The 17,965-nt window shown below is 35.3% G+C and overlaps 1 protein-coding gene across 1 annotated transcript in view; it reads left to right on the plus strand.

The window, feature by feature from the left end:
- The window catches only part of CHSY3 (chondroitin sulfate synthase 3), a 276,977-nt gene extending 261,570 nt beyond the window's left edge, over positions 1 to 15,407 (plus strand). Inside the window, exon 3 of the mRNA XM_003259917.3 lies at positions 13,000 to 15,407. Coding sequence (XP_003259965.1) covers positions 13,000 to 14,562 — 1,563 coding nt within the window. The 3' untranslated portion in view covers positions 14,563 to 15,407. The remainder of the gene's footprint in view (positions 1 to 12,999) is intronic.
- The last annotated feature ends 2,558 nt before the right edge of the window (positions 15,408 to 17,965 follow it).

The following is a 17,965-nucleotide window of genomic DNA, read 5'->3' on the forward strand; positions in this document are numbered from 1 at the left end:
TTTTATATGAAAAATATGCATACATGATATGAAGAAGAGTGTACCTTATTATTCTTATACCAGATCATTGCTCTAAACAATTTATTCAAGCTATATACACTCTTTAACATGTTTTCATTCTTTCCATAATTAAAGAATGAAATATGTATGTTTATTTTCCCTCAAGTTATTTATTTTCTTTAATATTGAGAATCAGCCTTTTTTTATTTTACCTTTATTACCAGAGAAATAGGGCACATTTTAAGAATCTTACTGTTAATATCTGCAGACAATAATGGAGGGCAAAAAATTGTGTTAATTTGAAAATTCACTATTTTACTTAGAATTTTTATATTCACTAGTCTTAGAAAGATTATTAGTCATTGTCATTAAGGACAATAAGACTCTCCATTTAGTTACATAACTAAATCATCAAAAATAAAATGGGTTTAAATATTTGCAAAGCAAATTACTGAACCCATAGGTACATATTCACCATTAGACTGTACACCACTTAAATGATTTTTTATTTTCTTACATGCCTTCATAATTTTTCTAATTTGCAGAGTCTTCACTTCCTGGTAAAGGAATGCCTCATTCTCCGAAATCCTCCTTAATCTCATATCTAAGAAGAGATGCAAACAGATTTTTCCAAGTTAGAGCATCCTTTCTCTTAAAAAAAAAAATGTGGTAGCATAATGAGAACAAAATAACTTTCAGATTGAAGTAACTGCTTTACATAAGTAAATTAAGGAGACTTTTTTCCTTCACAGAGAAGACCAAAGATGTTAACAAACAGCTTTACCCATAATAGTATGGCCTCTTATTTCTCTTTCAACAGAGATAATTTAGTTTCTTAGTTTTCAAATTATGATCTGAAGTCAAATGATAGCTATTGTAAACATATTTGAATCATTTTCTATGGCAAATTTAATCAAGAGCCTTTTCATGTACTCATTTATTCAATACCTACACTAATAATAATATAAAAACAAATTTCAACACCTACAAAGATAACAACTACAATAATAATAACTAATTATATACAATAATAATAAGTAAGCGGTTACAATATGCCACATTCTTTTCTACGTTTCAAATACAAATACTCATTTAACACTAACAGCCACGCTATGAGGTGTATACTATTTATTGTATTTCTTATTTTACAAATAGTTAAACTGAGGCACAAAAAGTTAAAGGATTTGTCCAAGGTCCCATGTTTATTAAGTTTTAGAGCCTGGATCCATCCATGGCATCTGGCTCCAGAATCTAAGCACTTCGTTGCAATGCACATGCACCCCCCTGAATTACAATGAGACATACATGGAAAAGAGACATACATGGAAAAGACATATACCCCCCTGAATTACAATGAGACATACATGGAAAAGAGACACACGTGGAAAAGAGACACACGTGGAAAAGGGACACACATGGAAAAGAGACATACATGGAAAAGACATACACCCCCCTGAATTACAATGAGACACACATGGAAAAGGCCTTTTCTTTTCCTTCAGGATATTTTTAAGCTCATAAGAGAGAAATGACAAACACCTATAGTAGAAGACAGAAAGAGATTGGGGTCATTAAGACATAGACTTGGAGGATTTCTGAGTTATTTATAGAACAGTATTTCTCGCATGTAGTTGAAAAAGGTGGCAAAATTTGTGATGTAATTCAGAGTTAATAGTGTGTTGACAGGATGGAAGAAAGAGAAAACAAGAGGCCTGGCTGGGGACAAGGAGAAGAGATTCTAGGAAAGGTGCCTGGGCTCCTTCAAGTGTGAACAACTAAAGGAAACAGCTCCTTTTTTATCACGTGGGGGGCCCTTTCTGAAGATACGGGAAAATTTCGAACATAAGTCTCTCGGTTGTGGATAATACTTATCAAAATTTTTATGTTACACAGATGATTATTTGGTTTAACCTAATTTTTATCAAAGGCACATGTATATTTGTTAAAAAGTTAAGTGATGCTTTGAATTTATAATGCAAATCCAGAGTTTGGATCAAAATGCTAAATTTTGACTTTTTTCATAATCTTTAAATGGAATTTTTATTTTTAAAAAAGGTTGATGAGTTTGCTTATCAGCTTAAGGAGATATAGGGCTGAGACAATGGAGTTTTCTAAATATACAATCATGTCATCTGCAAACAGAGACAATTTGACTTCCTCTCTTCCTATTTGACTACACTTTATTTCTTTCTCTTGCTTGACTGCCCTGGTCAGAACTTCCCATACTATGTTGAATAGGAGTGGCGAGAGAGGGCATCCTTGTCTTGTGCCAGTTTTCAAAAAGAATGCTTCCAGCTTTTGCCCATTCAGTATGATACTAGCTGTGGGTTTGTCATAAATAGCTCTTATTATTTTGAGATATGTTCCATCAATATGTAGTTTATTGAGAGTTTTTAGCATGAAGGGGGGTTGAATTTTATCAAAGGCCTTTTCTGCATCTATTGAGATAATCATGTGGTTTTTGTCATTGGTTCTGTTTATGTGATGGATTACATTTGTTGATTTGCGTATGTTGAACCAGCCTTGCATCCCAGGGATGAAGCTGACTTGATCTTGGTGGATAAGCCTTTTGATGTGCTGCTGGATTCGCTTTGCCAGTATTTTATTGAGGATTTTCACATCAATGTTTATCAGGGATATCGGCCTGACATGTTCTTTTTTTGTTGTGTCTGCCAGGCTTTAGTATCAGGATGATGCTGGCCTCATAAAATGACTTAGGGAGGAGTCCCTCCATTTCAAATGTTTAGAATTGTTTCAGAAGGAATGGTACCAGCTCGTCTTTCTACCTCTGGTGTAATTCAGCTGTGAATCCATCGGTCCTGGGCTTTTTTAGGTTGGTAGCTATTAATTACTGCCTCAATTTCAGAACTTGTTATTGGTCTATTCAGGGATTCAACTTCTTCCTGGTTTAGTCTTGGGAGGGTGCATGTGTCCAGGAATGTATCCATTTCTTCTAGAGTTTCTAGTTTATATGCATAGAGTTATTTATAGTATTCTCTGATGGTAGTTTGTATTTCTGTGGGATCAGTGGTGATATCCCCTTTATCACTTTTTACTGCATCTACCTGATTCTTCTCTTGTTTCTTCTTTATTAGTCTTGCTAGTTATCTATTTTGCTCATCTTTTCAAAAAAACAGCTCCTGGATTCATTGATTTTTTGAAGGGCTTTTTGTGTCTCTGTTGCCTTCAGTTCTCTTCTGATCTTAGTTATTTCTTGTTTTCTGCTAGCTTTTAAATTTGTTTGCTCTTGCCTCTGTAGTTCTTTTCACTGTGATATTATGGTACAGATTTTAGAATCTTTCCCACTTTCTTCTATGGGCATTGAATGCTATAAATTTGCCTCTTAACACTGCTATAGCTGTGTCCCAGAGATTCTGGTATGTTGTGCCTTTGTTCTCATTGGTTTCAAAGAACTTATTTGTTTCTGCCTTAATTTCGTTATTTACCCAGTGGTCATTTAGGAGCAGGTTGTTCGGTTTCCATGTAGTTGTGCAGTTTCAGTGAGTTTCTTAACCCTGAGTTCTAATTTGATTGCACTGTGGTCTGAGAGACTGTTTGTTATGATTCCTGTTCTTTTGCATTGGCTGAGGAGTGTTGTACTTCCAATTATGTGGTCAATTTCAGAATAAGTGCAATGTGGTACTGAGAAGAATGTATATTCTGTTGATTTGGGGTGGAGAGTTCCATATATGTCTATTAGGTCTGCTTGGTCCAGAGCTGAGTTCAAGTCCTGAATATCCTTGTTAATTTTCTGTCTCATTGATCTGTCTAATATTGACAGTGGGGTGTTAAGTCTCCCACTACTATTGTATGGCAATCTAAGTCTCTCCGTAGGTCTCTAAGAACTTGCTTTATGAATCTGGGTGCTCCTGTATTGGGTGCATATATATTTTGGAGAGTTAGCTCTTCTTGTTTCAGTGATCCCATTACCAGTATGTAATACCCTTCAGCAAAGTCTCAGCATACAAAATCAATGTGCAAAAATCACAAGTATTTCTACACACCAATAATAGACAATCAGAGAGCCAAATCATCAGTGAACTCCCATTCACAGTTGCTACTAAGAGAATAAAATACCTAGGAATACAACTTACAAGGGATGTGAAGGACCTCTTTAAGGAGAACTACAAACCAATAAATGGAAAAACGTTCCATGCTCATGGATAGGAAGAATCAATATGGTGAAAATGGTCATACTGCCCAAAGTAATTTATAGATTCAATGCTATCCCCGTCAAGCTACCATTGACTTTCTTCACAGAATTAGAAAAATCTATGTTAAATTTCATATGGAACCAAAACTGAGCCTGTATAGCCAAGACAATTCTAAGCAAAAGAACAAAGCTGGAGGCATCATGCTACCTGATTTCAAACTATACTACTACAAGGCTACAGTAATCCAAACAGTATGGTACTGGTACCAAAACAGATATATAGACCAATGGAACAGAATAGAGGCCTCAGAAACAATGCCACACATCTACAACCATCTGGTCTTAGACAAACCTGACAAAAACAAGCAACAGGGAAAGGATTCCCTATTTAATAAATGGGGAAATAATTTATTAATAAATTGGGAAAACTGGCTAGCCATATGCAGAAAACTGAAACTGGACCCCTTCCTTACACCTTATAAATTAACTGAAGATGGATTAAAGATTTAAATGTAATACCTAAAACCATAGAAACTCTAGAAGAAAACCTAGGCCATACCATTCAGGATATAGGCATGGGCAAAGACTTCATAATTAAACACTAAAAGCAATGGCAACAAAAGCCAAAATTGACAAATAGGATCTAATTAAACTAAAGCGCTTCTGCACAGTAAAAGAAACTATCATCAGAGTGAACAGGCAACCTACAGAATGGGAGAAAATTATTGCAATCTGTCCATCTGACAAAGGGCTAATATCCAGAATCCATAAGGAACTTAAACAAATTTACAAGAAAAAAACAAACACCCCATCAAAAAGTGGCAAAGGATATGAACAGACATTTCTCAAAAGAAGACATTTATGCAGCCAACAAATATATGAAAAAAAAGCCCATCGTCACTGGTCATTAGAGAAATGCAAATCAAAACCACAATGAGATATCATCTCACATCAGTTAGAATGGTGATCAATAAAAAGTCAGGAAACAACAGATGCTGGAGAGGATGTGGAGAAATAAGAACGCTTTTACACTATTGGTGGGAGTGTAAATTAGTTCAACCATTGTGGAAGACAGTGTGGTGATTCTTCAAGGTTCTAGAGCCATTTGACCCAGCAATACCCATTACTGGGTGTATACCCAAAGGATTTTAAATCATTCTACTGTAAAGACACATGCACACATATGTTTATTGCAGTACTATTCACAATGGTAGAGACTTGGAACAAACCCAAATGCCCATCAGTGATAGACTGGATAAAGAAAATGTCACACATATACACCAGGGAATACTATGCAGCCATAAAAAGGATGAGTTCATATCCTTTGCAGGACATGGATGAAGCTGGAAACCATCATTTTCAGCAAACTGACACAGGAACAGAAAACCAAACACTGTCGGAGTTGAACAGTGAGAACACACGGACACAGGGAGGGGAACATCACACACTAGGGCCTATTGAGGAGTGGGGTACTAGTGCAGGGAGAACCTTAGGATAAATACCTAATGTAGGTGACGGGTTGATGAGTGCAGCAAACCACCATGGCACGTGTATAGCTATGTAACATGTATTGCACATGTATCCCAGAACTTAAAGTATTTAAAAAAAGATTGAATTAAAATACTTGTTATTTTGATTACCACATCTCTAATAACTTCCTTGTGTTTTTTCTTCATCTTGCAGTTTTAGTCATTTTCTGTTGACTTAGTTAACTTTCCTTTCCTGCACAATCACACATGTGTATCCTGTCCTTGACTCCCTATACTTCATATGGGGCACATAATAATTTTTCATACTTATATATATATGAATATATATATATGAGTGTGTGTATACATATGTGTGTGTATATATATATTCATTTTTTGTATTCTTCACTAACTGCTTCTCCAGATTCACTGGGTTTTCTATCAATTTATTTTTCTGTACGATCCCTTCCTTTTGCCTTCTGACCTGCTGGAATATCTATTGGTTGCCCTTTATGTTCCTGTTTGCACCATGTTTTCTCTTTCCTGACTTTCTCTCTGCTTTGGAATAACAAATCTATTAATAGTTCTCTGAGAAATGAGCTTGAAAGATAGTTCTTTGAGGTACAGCAATGACCTTATTTTCTCCTAACGCTTCATTGATATCTTGTTTAGCTATAGAATTCTAGGTTTGAAGCCATTTTCATCATATTTTGAAATGACTATTTGATTACTTTTTGTACTTTCAGTTTTCATTGAGAAGTCTATAGACATGCTGCTTTTTGAGCCTTTTATCACTGTCCTCCCAGGAGGCATCTAACATATCCTCTGCCTCAAGGCTCTAAAACTTCACAGTGGTGTGCTTCATATGGGTCTAATTTCGTCGGATTTAGCTTTTATAGAATAAGCCCTTTGAATTTGGAAACTCAACCCCTTCATCTGCTGCATTTTATGGAAATTTTCTTGAATTATTTTGTTGATAATTTTTTCCTCTCTGTTTCTCTGCTCACTCATTCTGGAACTACTGTTATTTGGATATTGGATCTCCTGAACCGTTCCTGTAATTATTTAAACTTTTCCCACAAATTTTCATTTTCTGTCTTTTTGCTTAACTTTCTAGGAGTTTTATTACCTTTATTTTCCAACTCTTCTTTTGCTTTTTAAAATTTCTGTTATATTTTAATTTTGGTGCATTTTATGTTTTGGTTTTTCTACATGTGTACTTGATATGTGTGATTATGTGTGGGAAGATATAATAAAACATATATAAACATGGATAAATATGGATATAGTTGTGGTCCTTTTTTTGGTACATATATATATATATATATATATTTTTTTTTTTTTTTTTTTTTTTTTTTTTTTTTTTGACGGAGTCTCGCTCTGTCACCCAGGCTGTAGTGCAGTGGCAGGATCTCAGCTCACTGCAAGCTCCGCCTCTCGGGTTCATGCCATTCTCCTTCCTCAGCCTCCGTAGTAGCTGGGACTACAGGCACCCACCACCATGCCCGGCTAATTTTTTGTATTTCTAGTAGAGACGGGGTTTCACCGTGTTAGCCAGGATGGTCTCCATCTCCTGACCTCGTGATCCGCCCGTCTCGGCCTCCGAAAGTGCTGGGATTACAGGCGTGAGCCACTGCGCCCGGCCATGGTCTGGTTTTATGTTCTCAGTATCTTCCCTTGCTTTTCTGAAGATAGTAATTCAATATACATTTTTTTGTCTTCTTCTACCTGAGTATTCTCTATTTCTATAGAGATGGCTTCTATCCTTAATAAACTGCGCAAGATTGAGCATAAGGTATGAAAATCTGATGAGAAACTGAAAAAGTGACTTGGTTTTGTCAACAATGACAAGGGTATCCCTAAATTCAGAGATGATGGAAAATAAATATTAAGTTTGTTAACATTACTTTTGTGCTCAGAGAGGGTCAGTTGTCTGGCTGCACAATCTGACTGATTATTTTCACTCTACCAACTTTTACTCCTATTTCTGGAGGTTCCAATAAGGGTTTCTAAGGTTCAGTTTAAGTTTATTCTTGGTTTTGCCCATTGCAAGTCTACAATTGAGTTTTGTACAATTTGCTAGATCTATTACCACTTACCTGTGTGCAGTCAACTTCCACAATTATAGTGTCCTCCACTTCTTTTATTGCCTGTGTTTTTGTGTATACCTTCAAAGAATCACTTTATTACTGTCCTCATTGAGTTCAATAAGTAGTAAATGTGGAAATTACTGTTAAATCTACCATTTTTATTCAGAAGTTGACTTGAACTTTTTATCTACCTTCCAAAGGATTTTGTTCTTTTATTGAACATTCCGGGTTGATTTTATCTGGCACACACAGTAAGACCATTTAATATAGATACTATACTCCTTTTATTTCAATAACAGTTTCTTAAATTGTATCTTTATGTCTTCTGTTTTATTTTTTTTTCAGTCACTCTAAGCATGTTTTTGGCTTTTCTTAGCCTACCCTCCTATCAATATGATTTCTCTCTGGTCTGTCATTAACTCTTTATTTCTATTTCACTTTCCTTAGCTTTCCTAATTTCTGCCCTTCTATCCCTTAACAATAGCTTTCCACAGTGCCTATTTTTTTCTGATTTTATTTTCATGCCTGTGATAGAGTTTATTTTTTAATTATTTCTTTATTTCTTTGTTCTTTGAGCTGACATTTCATCTTACTGTCACATCCCTGAGCTCTTATATTTCCGCTTTGTTGTTTATGAAGATAGAGGCAAATGCTTCATATGTTTTCAAAAACGGGTGCTTAATGTTTTTCTTAATTTCATGGCTTTTTTCTGTGGGGAAAAGGAAGTGGTAGTTTTTCATCTAATTTTTTTTGATACTTTGTGTCAGTGTTACACTATTTTTCTTTTTTAGATAAATGACTCATCTCTGAAAAAAATTACATCTTTCCTGGACAAGCTATTCATCATAGATTTATTTTTGTAGGAGTGTTTGCTATAATTCTTGTCTTGCTGATTTCCACAAAGAAAAGCATAGATTTTCTCTGCTGCTTCAGATTAAACCTGCTTCGTGAAACTAGGGTTTAAGTGTTTAATTCTTTCTGTACCTCTGTCTTTTCTACTTCTCTGAAACCAAATGTTGCCATCAGGATTAATTCCGCCTGTCCAGCTCACCTAAGTTCCTGAACTTAGAGTTGTAAATGTAGAGTAAGTTTTAGGCCCTACATTTTCAGGCAGTGTATTTTCTTGGTGCTTTCTGAGATCTATTACCCTTGAACCCTTTGGGCACTGACATTGATCTGCTTAGCCTCTCATTTCCCCGTTTGCAAATGATCCTGCCCAATCTCAGAAGCTTTTGGAAATTCTAAACATATTTTGGTGACTAAAGGTATTTTGGTGACTATATATTATTCCATCTCTTCATTTTTAAAGCTAGAGTTAGAGGTATTTTATTTTTATTCCCTATTGTTTTCTAAATAGCCTCATCAATGTATAATTTACATTCCACAAAATTTTCTCCATATATATTACATTTTACTGATATTTGGTAAATTTATACAGTTATACAATCATTACCACAATCTAGTTTTATAAATTTTCCATTGCTCCAAAAGTGACCTTGTGCCTATTAGTAATCAACTCCTGTTTTGTTTGTTTTTGTTTTTTGTTTTTTGTTTTTTTAATATTTTAAAGTTTCTCATTTAAGACTGGGCATGGTGCCTCACGCCTGTAATCCCAGACCTTGGGAGGCTGAGGTGGGAGGATCACTTGAGCCAAGGAGTCCAAGACCAGCCTAGGCAACATAGTGAGACCCATCTCTACGCACACAAAAAAATGAAAAATTAGCCAGGCACGGTGGCATGCACCTATAGTCCTAACTACTCAGGAGGCTGAGGTGGGAGGATTGCTTGAGCCCAGGAGCACTGCAATGAGCAGAGATCAGGCCACTGCATTCCAGCCTGGGCGACAGAGTGAGACCCCATCTCAAGAAAACAAAAAGCAAAAAAGTTTCTCATTTATATAGCTATGATCATTTCAGAAATGACCTATGCTATGTTTTCATTATTAATAATTCTGAGAAAGGTAATGAAAGTTTAATATGGTAGAAGAGTAAATAATTCAACATAAAACTACCTCTTGGCATTTCTTCTTCTGCTGCTAGGTTTTTTGAGAAGATTTTCCTAGACTCTCTCAGATAATCTTTCTCAGAGGGTGAGATCATGTGTGTGATACACTTAAAGCACTGGGGTCAGTCGGGACACACTGGTGTTCATTGCTGCTGTGGTTGTTGTGAAATGATTTTTATTTGCAGTGTAATGTTCTGGAGGTTCCATGAAATCCACTGATAATTCTTTAAAGGAGAGGAAGCCAGCTTAAACTAAAGGTTCTTAATTATTTCAAGCAAATTAATATAATTTTTAAAATAAATTTTACACATTTTCTTCCTTAGAACAATTTTGCTACGTTCAAAATGTATCGTGATCTATAGAAAAACTGAAAATCATGAGAATTCTAGTTTTAATTTTATTCTCATCATTCTCAATAGACACTTGGTTGAATAACTCTGGGAAAATCTCTCTGATATCTTCTCTCTCTCTCTCTCTCTCTCTCTCTCTCTCTCTCTCTCTCTCTGTCTCTCTCTCCAGGCCCACATATCCACACATTTATGAACATACATGTCAGAAAAGCATATCTAATTCTATGTGCATATATATGCATACTTTCAAAATAAAGTCCTTCATTAATTGGAGTATAGCAGATAAATATATCTTAAGCAGCAGTTCAGTGAATGTTCACACATTAAATGCACACACGACCACCACCTGGATAAATAAAAGAACATTACCAGCACTCCAGAAGCTTCCCTCTTCTTGATTCTTGATCATTATTCCAACAACAAACCATATAGGTTAGCTTTACCTGTTTCTGAATTTCACATAAATGGAATCATACAAAATGTATTATTTTGTTATATGGCTTCTTTCATTTTTTGTGAGATTATTCCATGTTGTTGCAAGTGGCATTTCAAGTATTTAATTGATGTATTGTTTTTAATTACATGAATATACTACATTTATTCTGTTCTTGATGTAAATTTAGGTTATTTTCAGTTTTGGAGTATGAATAATGCAGCTATGAAAATTCTTCTATATATATATTTAGGTGTATGTATGTATATATATATATATGTATTTCTATTGGGCATATATCTAAGAGAGAATTATTGAGTCATAGGGAATATGTATGTTCATTTTAGTTGATATGGGTTTTCTCAGTGATAGAACCAAGTTATATTCTCACTAGCAGTGTATGAGAGTTCTAAATCTTCCACTGCCTTCACAATGCACGGTATTATCTATCTGTTTTTTTGTGGATCCATCACATTATCCCATAGTAATTTTAAGTTGCTTTACCTTGATGATGAATAAAGTAGAGAATGTTTTTATATGTCTATTAAGTATTTGCATTCTCTTTTGTGAAGTACTCATTCAAGTTTTCTTTCTCATTTTTCTGCTAGGTTTGTCCTTCCTTTTTTCCTTATTTGTATAAGTTTATTATATATTCTGGGAATTGATTCTTTTACATAAAACCTATTGAAATTTTTTTCTCCTGCTCTGTAATTGCCCTTTATTATTTTCCTAATGGTGTTTTTGAAGAACAAGGTTCTTAATTTTAACATAATGTAATGTATTAGTCTGTTTTAATGGTTAGTGCGTTATGCCCTATTTACAAAATCTTCACCTACCCAAAAGTCATGCAGATATTTTCATGTAAGTTCTAGAAACTTTTTAAAGCCTTTTTCTAAAATAAACCTTTATATTTACATCAACAGGTCATCCATTGTAGGATGTAGGGGATCAGTTTTTACTTTTTTCCCTTATATGAATATCCTACTGATCTGGCACTAATTACTTAAAAGACTACCCTTTCTCCAAACTGTAAGCTCTATTTTATATTTCTATTACTTTGCTAATTTTTTTCAAGTCTCTTCTTCCTATGTTTTTCACAAATCTCTTTTTATGCTTCTTACAATATGTCTATCGATGATTTTTTTCTCCCTTTTTTCCTTAGCCCTGCCGGTTTACTTTTTTATCTTTTTTAAGCTTATTTGTCTATTAATTGAGGTTTTTTTTTGAAGAGGCTGTTTTTTTAAATTTGTGTACAATTTGTACATGCTTCTGATGAGTATTCTTAAGTTTGCAATATTTCTTTCTTCTTTTTCATCAGTATATTTGCAGACATCTCATGATGCTGCTGGCCTTTTTTCTTCTTTTTCACCTCCTTCTCCTCATCCCATCTTTTTTTCCTTCTTTTTCTTATTCATAATCACTTATCTCGAGTGGGTATAATGCAGGTATCTTAATCGACTGGCAGAAAAGGAAGAATCAGCTGGTGGTTTGAACTTTGTCCTCATAACTACATATTTTTTTTTCATTTGTGTTTCTGCCTGAACTAGTGAATTTGTTCTAGACTAGCAGAAAGACTTTTGGTTTCATAAGGATGTCAAGCATGTCTATTTTGGGTATGATACTTTACATCAGGAGTGTAGATCAGTATAGTTTCTGTTTCACCTTATCTTACCAAGAACTTACTTGGTAAAAATAGTATATCAGGATGCTAAATGAAATTTATGACTCTCCTGGCAAATAACCTCTTATTGCCATTCCAAACAACAGGTCATTGGTTTTCCTCCTTAGGGTGAATCCTTATTTTGGAAGACTCATGCTGTGTCCATTCTGTCTCTCTCCTTCTCCGTGATCTGTTATGGGGTTATGGACACAGTCAATTGTTGTTTTATATATAGGTAGAGGTTCGTTTGCAATATTTGAGCCTATGAACCTGACATTTACGCTCTCATGCGTATATAGAAATCAAACAGTTGATTTCATAGGACTAGAGTGTGGAATGTTGGTTACTAGGGGCTAAGTCAGCTGGAGAGAGGGGTTGGGGAGATTTTTGTCAAATGATACCACATTTCAGTTAGACAGGAGGAATAAATTCAAGTGATCTATTGAATATATGATGACTATAGTTAATAACAATATATTATATATTTTAAAATGCTAAAAAAAGATGATAAATGTTCTCACCACAATAGTAACTATGTGAGGTAATGAATACATCAATTAGCTAGATTTACTCATCCCACTATATGTATATTCTGTATCTAATATATATATATACTTCAAAACATGTGGTACATGATAAGTACATGGAATTTCATCTACCAATTACAAATAATAAAACTTTTAATTTTAAATAATATAAATATTACAAACCATTTTTGTTATGAAATACCATACCAAAAATTTATTAACATTTTCATTTAGATGCTTTAGTTTATTGCTGGTTTTCTTTTTAAATAAATCTTTTAAAATTAATCCTGATTATTTTTATTTTACTTTTCAGATGCAACAACTGTTCCATGAAAATTATGAACACAATCGGAAGGGTTACATCCAAGACCTTCACAATAGCAAAATCCATGCAGCCATAACACTTCATCCCAACAAAAGGCCTGCATACCAATACAGGCTGCATAATTACATGCTCACCCGCAAAATTTCTGAACTTCGCTACCGCACCATCCAGCTCCACAGGGAGAGTGCCCTGATGAGCAAGCTCAGTAACACAGAAGTGAGCAAAGAGGACCAGCAGCTGGGAGTGATACCTTCTTTCAACCACTTCCAGCCTCGGGAAAGAAATGAAGTGATAGAATGGGAGTTCCTGACAGGGAAGCTCCTATACTCAGCAGCTGAGAACCAGCCCCCTCGACAGAGCCTCAGTAGCATTTTAAGAACAGCACTGGATGACACCGTCCTACAGGTGATGGAGATGATCAACGAGAATGCCAAGAGCAGAGGACGGCTCATTGACTTCAAGGAAATTCAGTATGGCTACCGCAGAGTTAACCCCATGCATGGGGTGGAGTACATTTTGGATTTACTCCTTTTATACAAAAGACACAAGGGAAGGAAACTGACTGTGCCAGTGAGACGTCATGCCTATCTTCAGCAGTTGTTCAGCAAGCCTTTCTTCAGAGAGACCGAAGAACTAGATGTCAACAGTCTTGTAGAGAGTATTAACAGTGAAACTCAGTCATTCTCCTTTATATCTAATTCTTTAAAGATATTATCTTCTTTTCAAGGTGCCAAAGAAATGGGAGGGCACAATGAAAAGAAAGTACACATTCTCGTTCCTCTCATCGGAAGGTATGACATTTTCTTGAGATTCATGGAGAACTTTGAAAACATGTGTCTTATCCCAAAGCAGAATGTAAAGTTGGTCATTATCCTTTTCAGTAGGGATTCTGGCCAAGATTCTAGCAAGCATATTGAGCTGATAAAAGGGTACCAGAACAAGTACCCCAAAGCAGAAATGACCCTGATCCCAATGAAGGGAGAGTTTTCCAGAGGTCTTGGTCTTGAAATGGCTTCTACCCAGTTTGACAACGACACTTTGCTGCTATTTTGTGATGTTGACTTGATCTTCAGAGAAGACTTTCTCCAACGATGTAGAGACAATACAATTCAGGGACAACAGGTGTACTATCCCATCATCTTTAGCCAGTATGACCCAAAGGTAACAAATGGGGGAAGTCCTCCCACTGATGATTACTTCGTATTCTCAAAAAAGACTGGATTTTGGAGAGACTATGGATATGGCATCACCTGTATTTACAAAAGTGATCTTCTAGGTGCAGGTGGATTTGATACCTCAATACAAGGCTGGGGACTAGAAGATGTAGATCTCTACAATAAAGTCATTCTATCTGGCTTAAGGCCATTCAGAAGCCAAGAAGTAGGAGTGGTGCATATTTTCCATCCAGTTCATTGTGATCCTAACTTGGACCCTAAGCAGTATAAGATGTGCTTAGGATCCAAGGCAAGTACTTTTGCCTCAACCATGCAACTGGCTGAACTCTGGCTAGAAAAACATTTGGGTGTCAGGTACAATCGAACTCTCTCCTGACAGTCCAGGCAACACATTTTGCCTTTTTTAAGGGGAGTTTACCTCATTGTTGGTTGTTGTTATTTTTATTTTATTATTGTTATTTTATTATTATTATTGTTATAATTTTATTTTGTTGTCCTGGTCTTAAACTACTCTTGGTTGTCTTCCTAAGGGTGTTTGTTGACCTCAAGCAAGAAGAGTCTGCAGTTCACTGATGTTTCAGATTTCTACTGAAGTCAATATGTGTTATTACTTTTATATATCTTTATTTGAGATTGAGTTAAATCATGGCAATCAAATGACTTTTGAAACTCATTCATCACAAGAGACAGCTTAGAAGAATGTTCTCTTGGGGCTTAAAGATGCAATATCGACTTTTATTTGGTTTCTCAAATTCAATGTGATACAAATATTTACTGGTGAAAGGTACCACAAAAGTGCTTTATGCTTCCTATGGGGAAGGGACTCTGTAACATAAACTTGAGTTTTGTAATTTATACAAGGACTTAAATATATAGACAATAATTTTCTTCATCTGTAGAATTTTTAAAGTAAATGAACACCTATGATTGTATGTTTATTTTTTAAAAAAAGTTTTAAAAATTGAGGAGTTTTGTTCCACAAGCAACCGGTACTGGCTACCCTGGTCTTATGACAATTATGAGCTCCTCACAACTGTCTGCTATAAATGCGAATGAACTTTATTTTCTCAAGGAAATATGATTTAATTAAATATTCATGTACATTTTAGAAGCTTTATGAAACAATGTCCTTCATTTGCTGGCAAGAAGATAAAATATGACAGAACCTGTTTATTTAAAATAAAACACAGGTATAGCAGTATTCTTTTTCAAAAACACTGACAAGGTTTTGTTGTTTCCTTTTAGTCACACTTGATATGTTTCTGTTCATATTCACCAAAACATGCTTGCTGAGCAGGCTTGAAAAGTTAACAAGGGATTATGGTATGCTGTTTGTATTATTATACTGGAAAACCTAGCCTTCATAAGTGATTAAACTGAGCAATTTCTTTACTCAATAATTTACAATCTGGGAGAAACATCCTTCCTCAATCTCTTCAGCTTTGGAATCAAGCTGACCCAAGAACAGTTCAAAAATTGCCTTTAATATGGGTTGCTAGGTATCTCAAAAGTCACTGGAGAAATTGTTAATATGACATCAATTTTATAATTATTAAAAATACATCAGGAAATATCTCATTTAGTTTTACATATCATTCTTTCTTTGACCTGGATCAGTGGTGTCCAGTTTCTAGAAAAGTGTAATTGGATTAAAGAAGTGTAAGAGAAAGTGAACATCCACGAAATGGAGTGTCATTAAGGCATATTATAAAATCTTATTTTGTAAATAGGTAATACATTTGCATGGTTCCAAAATCAAACAAAATTTTTAAATGCCTAAAGCTGTTGGCCCCACTCCCCATCCACCTATATCTGTCACCTGACCACACATGACCATTGTTTGGGCTGTGTGAGTGTTTTGTACATGTCCTTCTAGAGTTTCTGAAGCACACATTTTATTTTTTTTAACCCTCTAACAAAATGCAGTATATTATACATATTGTTCTGCACTTTGATGTCCTGTTTCTACTTAATGAAAAAATATTTTGTATCAAAATTGATTTGAAAGTGAGTGTTGTAAATTTTTTACAACACTATTTTTAACATTATTTTTAACTGAATGCCATGAGGCCACATATCATTTGCCTTGGTGATGGATTCCTTACATGTTGACAACCTCTTTTACTGAAGACATCTTGGGAGCCTTAACAAATATCATTGCTTAATATTAGGACAAACAGGATGGCAATATCCTTGACTATAACTTGTAATCCTAATAATGTCAAATTCATTAGAAAATAATTAATGGCATTTTTAGATGTTAAAATGCTCATTTTGACAGGGCCAACAATTCAAAATTGATTTCTGCTGTAATATTGTCTCTGGCGTTCACAAACCCTCACTCTAATAACTTATTTTCCTATATTACAAGACTTAGCTCTCTTGCAGGTTTCATTTTCCTGAACAGTAAATATATTAACATTCAGTAAACATGGTCATTTGGGAAGATCTATTACCAAATAATAAGTATTAAGTATTTTGTTAATGAAGAAAGGAAATCAGGGACTGATCTTTAACTCAGACAGATGAAATACAAAGGAGTTTCACAGAGGTAATAAATGTAAAGGCCTAGTTTAAAACATTCCAAGACTTAGAGAGTTATGAAGCAGCTGCCAGGGGATGAAGTGGCATTCTGTATTGTATGATGAAACCATGCTGATGAACCAAGGGAATGCAGAGATCTCATGTGAACTTAATTACACATGTATACACTATACTGTTAGTATACGTGCATTTTAAATCTATTATATAATTTTGCATTCAGCCTTCACATAATCTTCTTCAGGCAGTGCAGTATTACCTGACTGAAAATATGGGGAGAATGATGATAGTAAAATTGAGAGTTTTTCTATCCGTGTAGTATCAATTACCTAAGCCTTTAAGTTTGAAGGGCATCACACTATGAATGCAACCAAAAAAGCACAATATATGCACGTGCAGTAGCCCATACATTGTAGTGTTACTTTATTTGGATGGCTGTAGATGTTCTGGTTCAATGTCACCCCAAGAATAATTTCATCATCATTCAATGTCATCTTACTGATCATCTGCTGTCCACTCAGCACCACGGTGTGCATTTTATTTTTAAGTTTAATCCTCAGAACAGCTCTCAGAATACTTTCTTCATTAAACAGATATGGAAACTGAAGACACACATGGTTAAGTAACTTGTCCCGGGTTCACACAGTTGGCATGCTATAGAGGTAAGATTTAAGCAAAAGCCTGTCTGAATGAAGCGCCTGTTTTTTCACTCTACCCCATGGCTTCTCAGTTGCTGGAGGGATGTAGAAAACAATGGGGGGGGGAGTGGCAAAGGGCCTCCTGACATCATGCACATGTGAGATCCACTAGTCATCTTGCTCCTGCTGAATTCTCTTTCTGGACAGAGCTAAATTTGCAGATATTTGCTCAGTTAAAGCCTCTTCGAGATTTAATCTCAAGCGTCTACAATTTTGCTAGATCCTTCTGTGCACCACTGTGTCAGGGAAGGGTAGGGTTTTTCTGTCTACCTGCTCAAATATCACTGAACTTCAGCAAGGAAAAAAACTGTCCAGAATTTCTGATGCCAACAATATCCCTTCTATATCATCTCAGCCCCTGAGTATAGAAACTGTTCACACTGATGAACTTCACCAAATAATTGCTTGACTGTTTCTGTCACTTTACCCATACAGACTTGGTATAAGCAATGTTGTCAGTGCTGAAATAGTTCTGAATTTAAGAGTTGAGCCCATTATGCCTAGTTAGTCGATAAGGAACTACGCGAAGGAAACACCCAA

The sequence above is a fragment of the Nomascus leucogenys genome, chromosome 2 (assembly GCF_006542625.1).
Source record: "Nomascus leucogenys isolate Asia chromosome 2, Asia_NLE_v1, whole genome shotgun sequence".
In the NCBI taxonomy this organism is placed as follows: Eukaryota; Metazoa; Chordata; class Mammalia; order Primates; family Hylobatidae; genus Nomascus; species Nomascus leucogenys.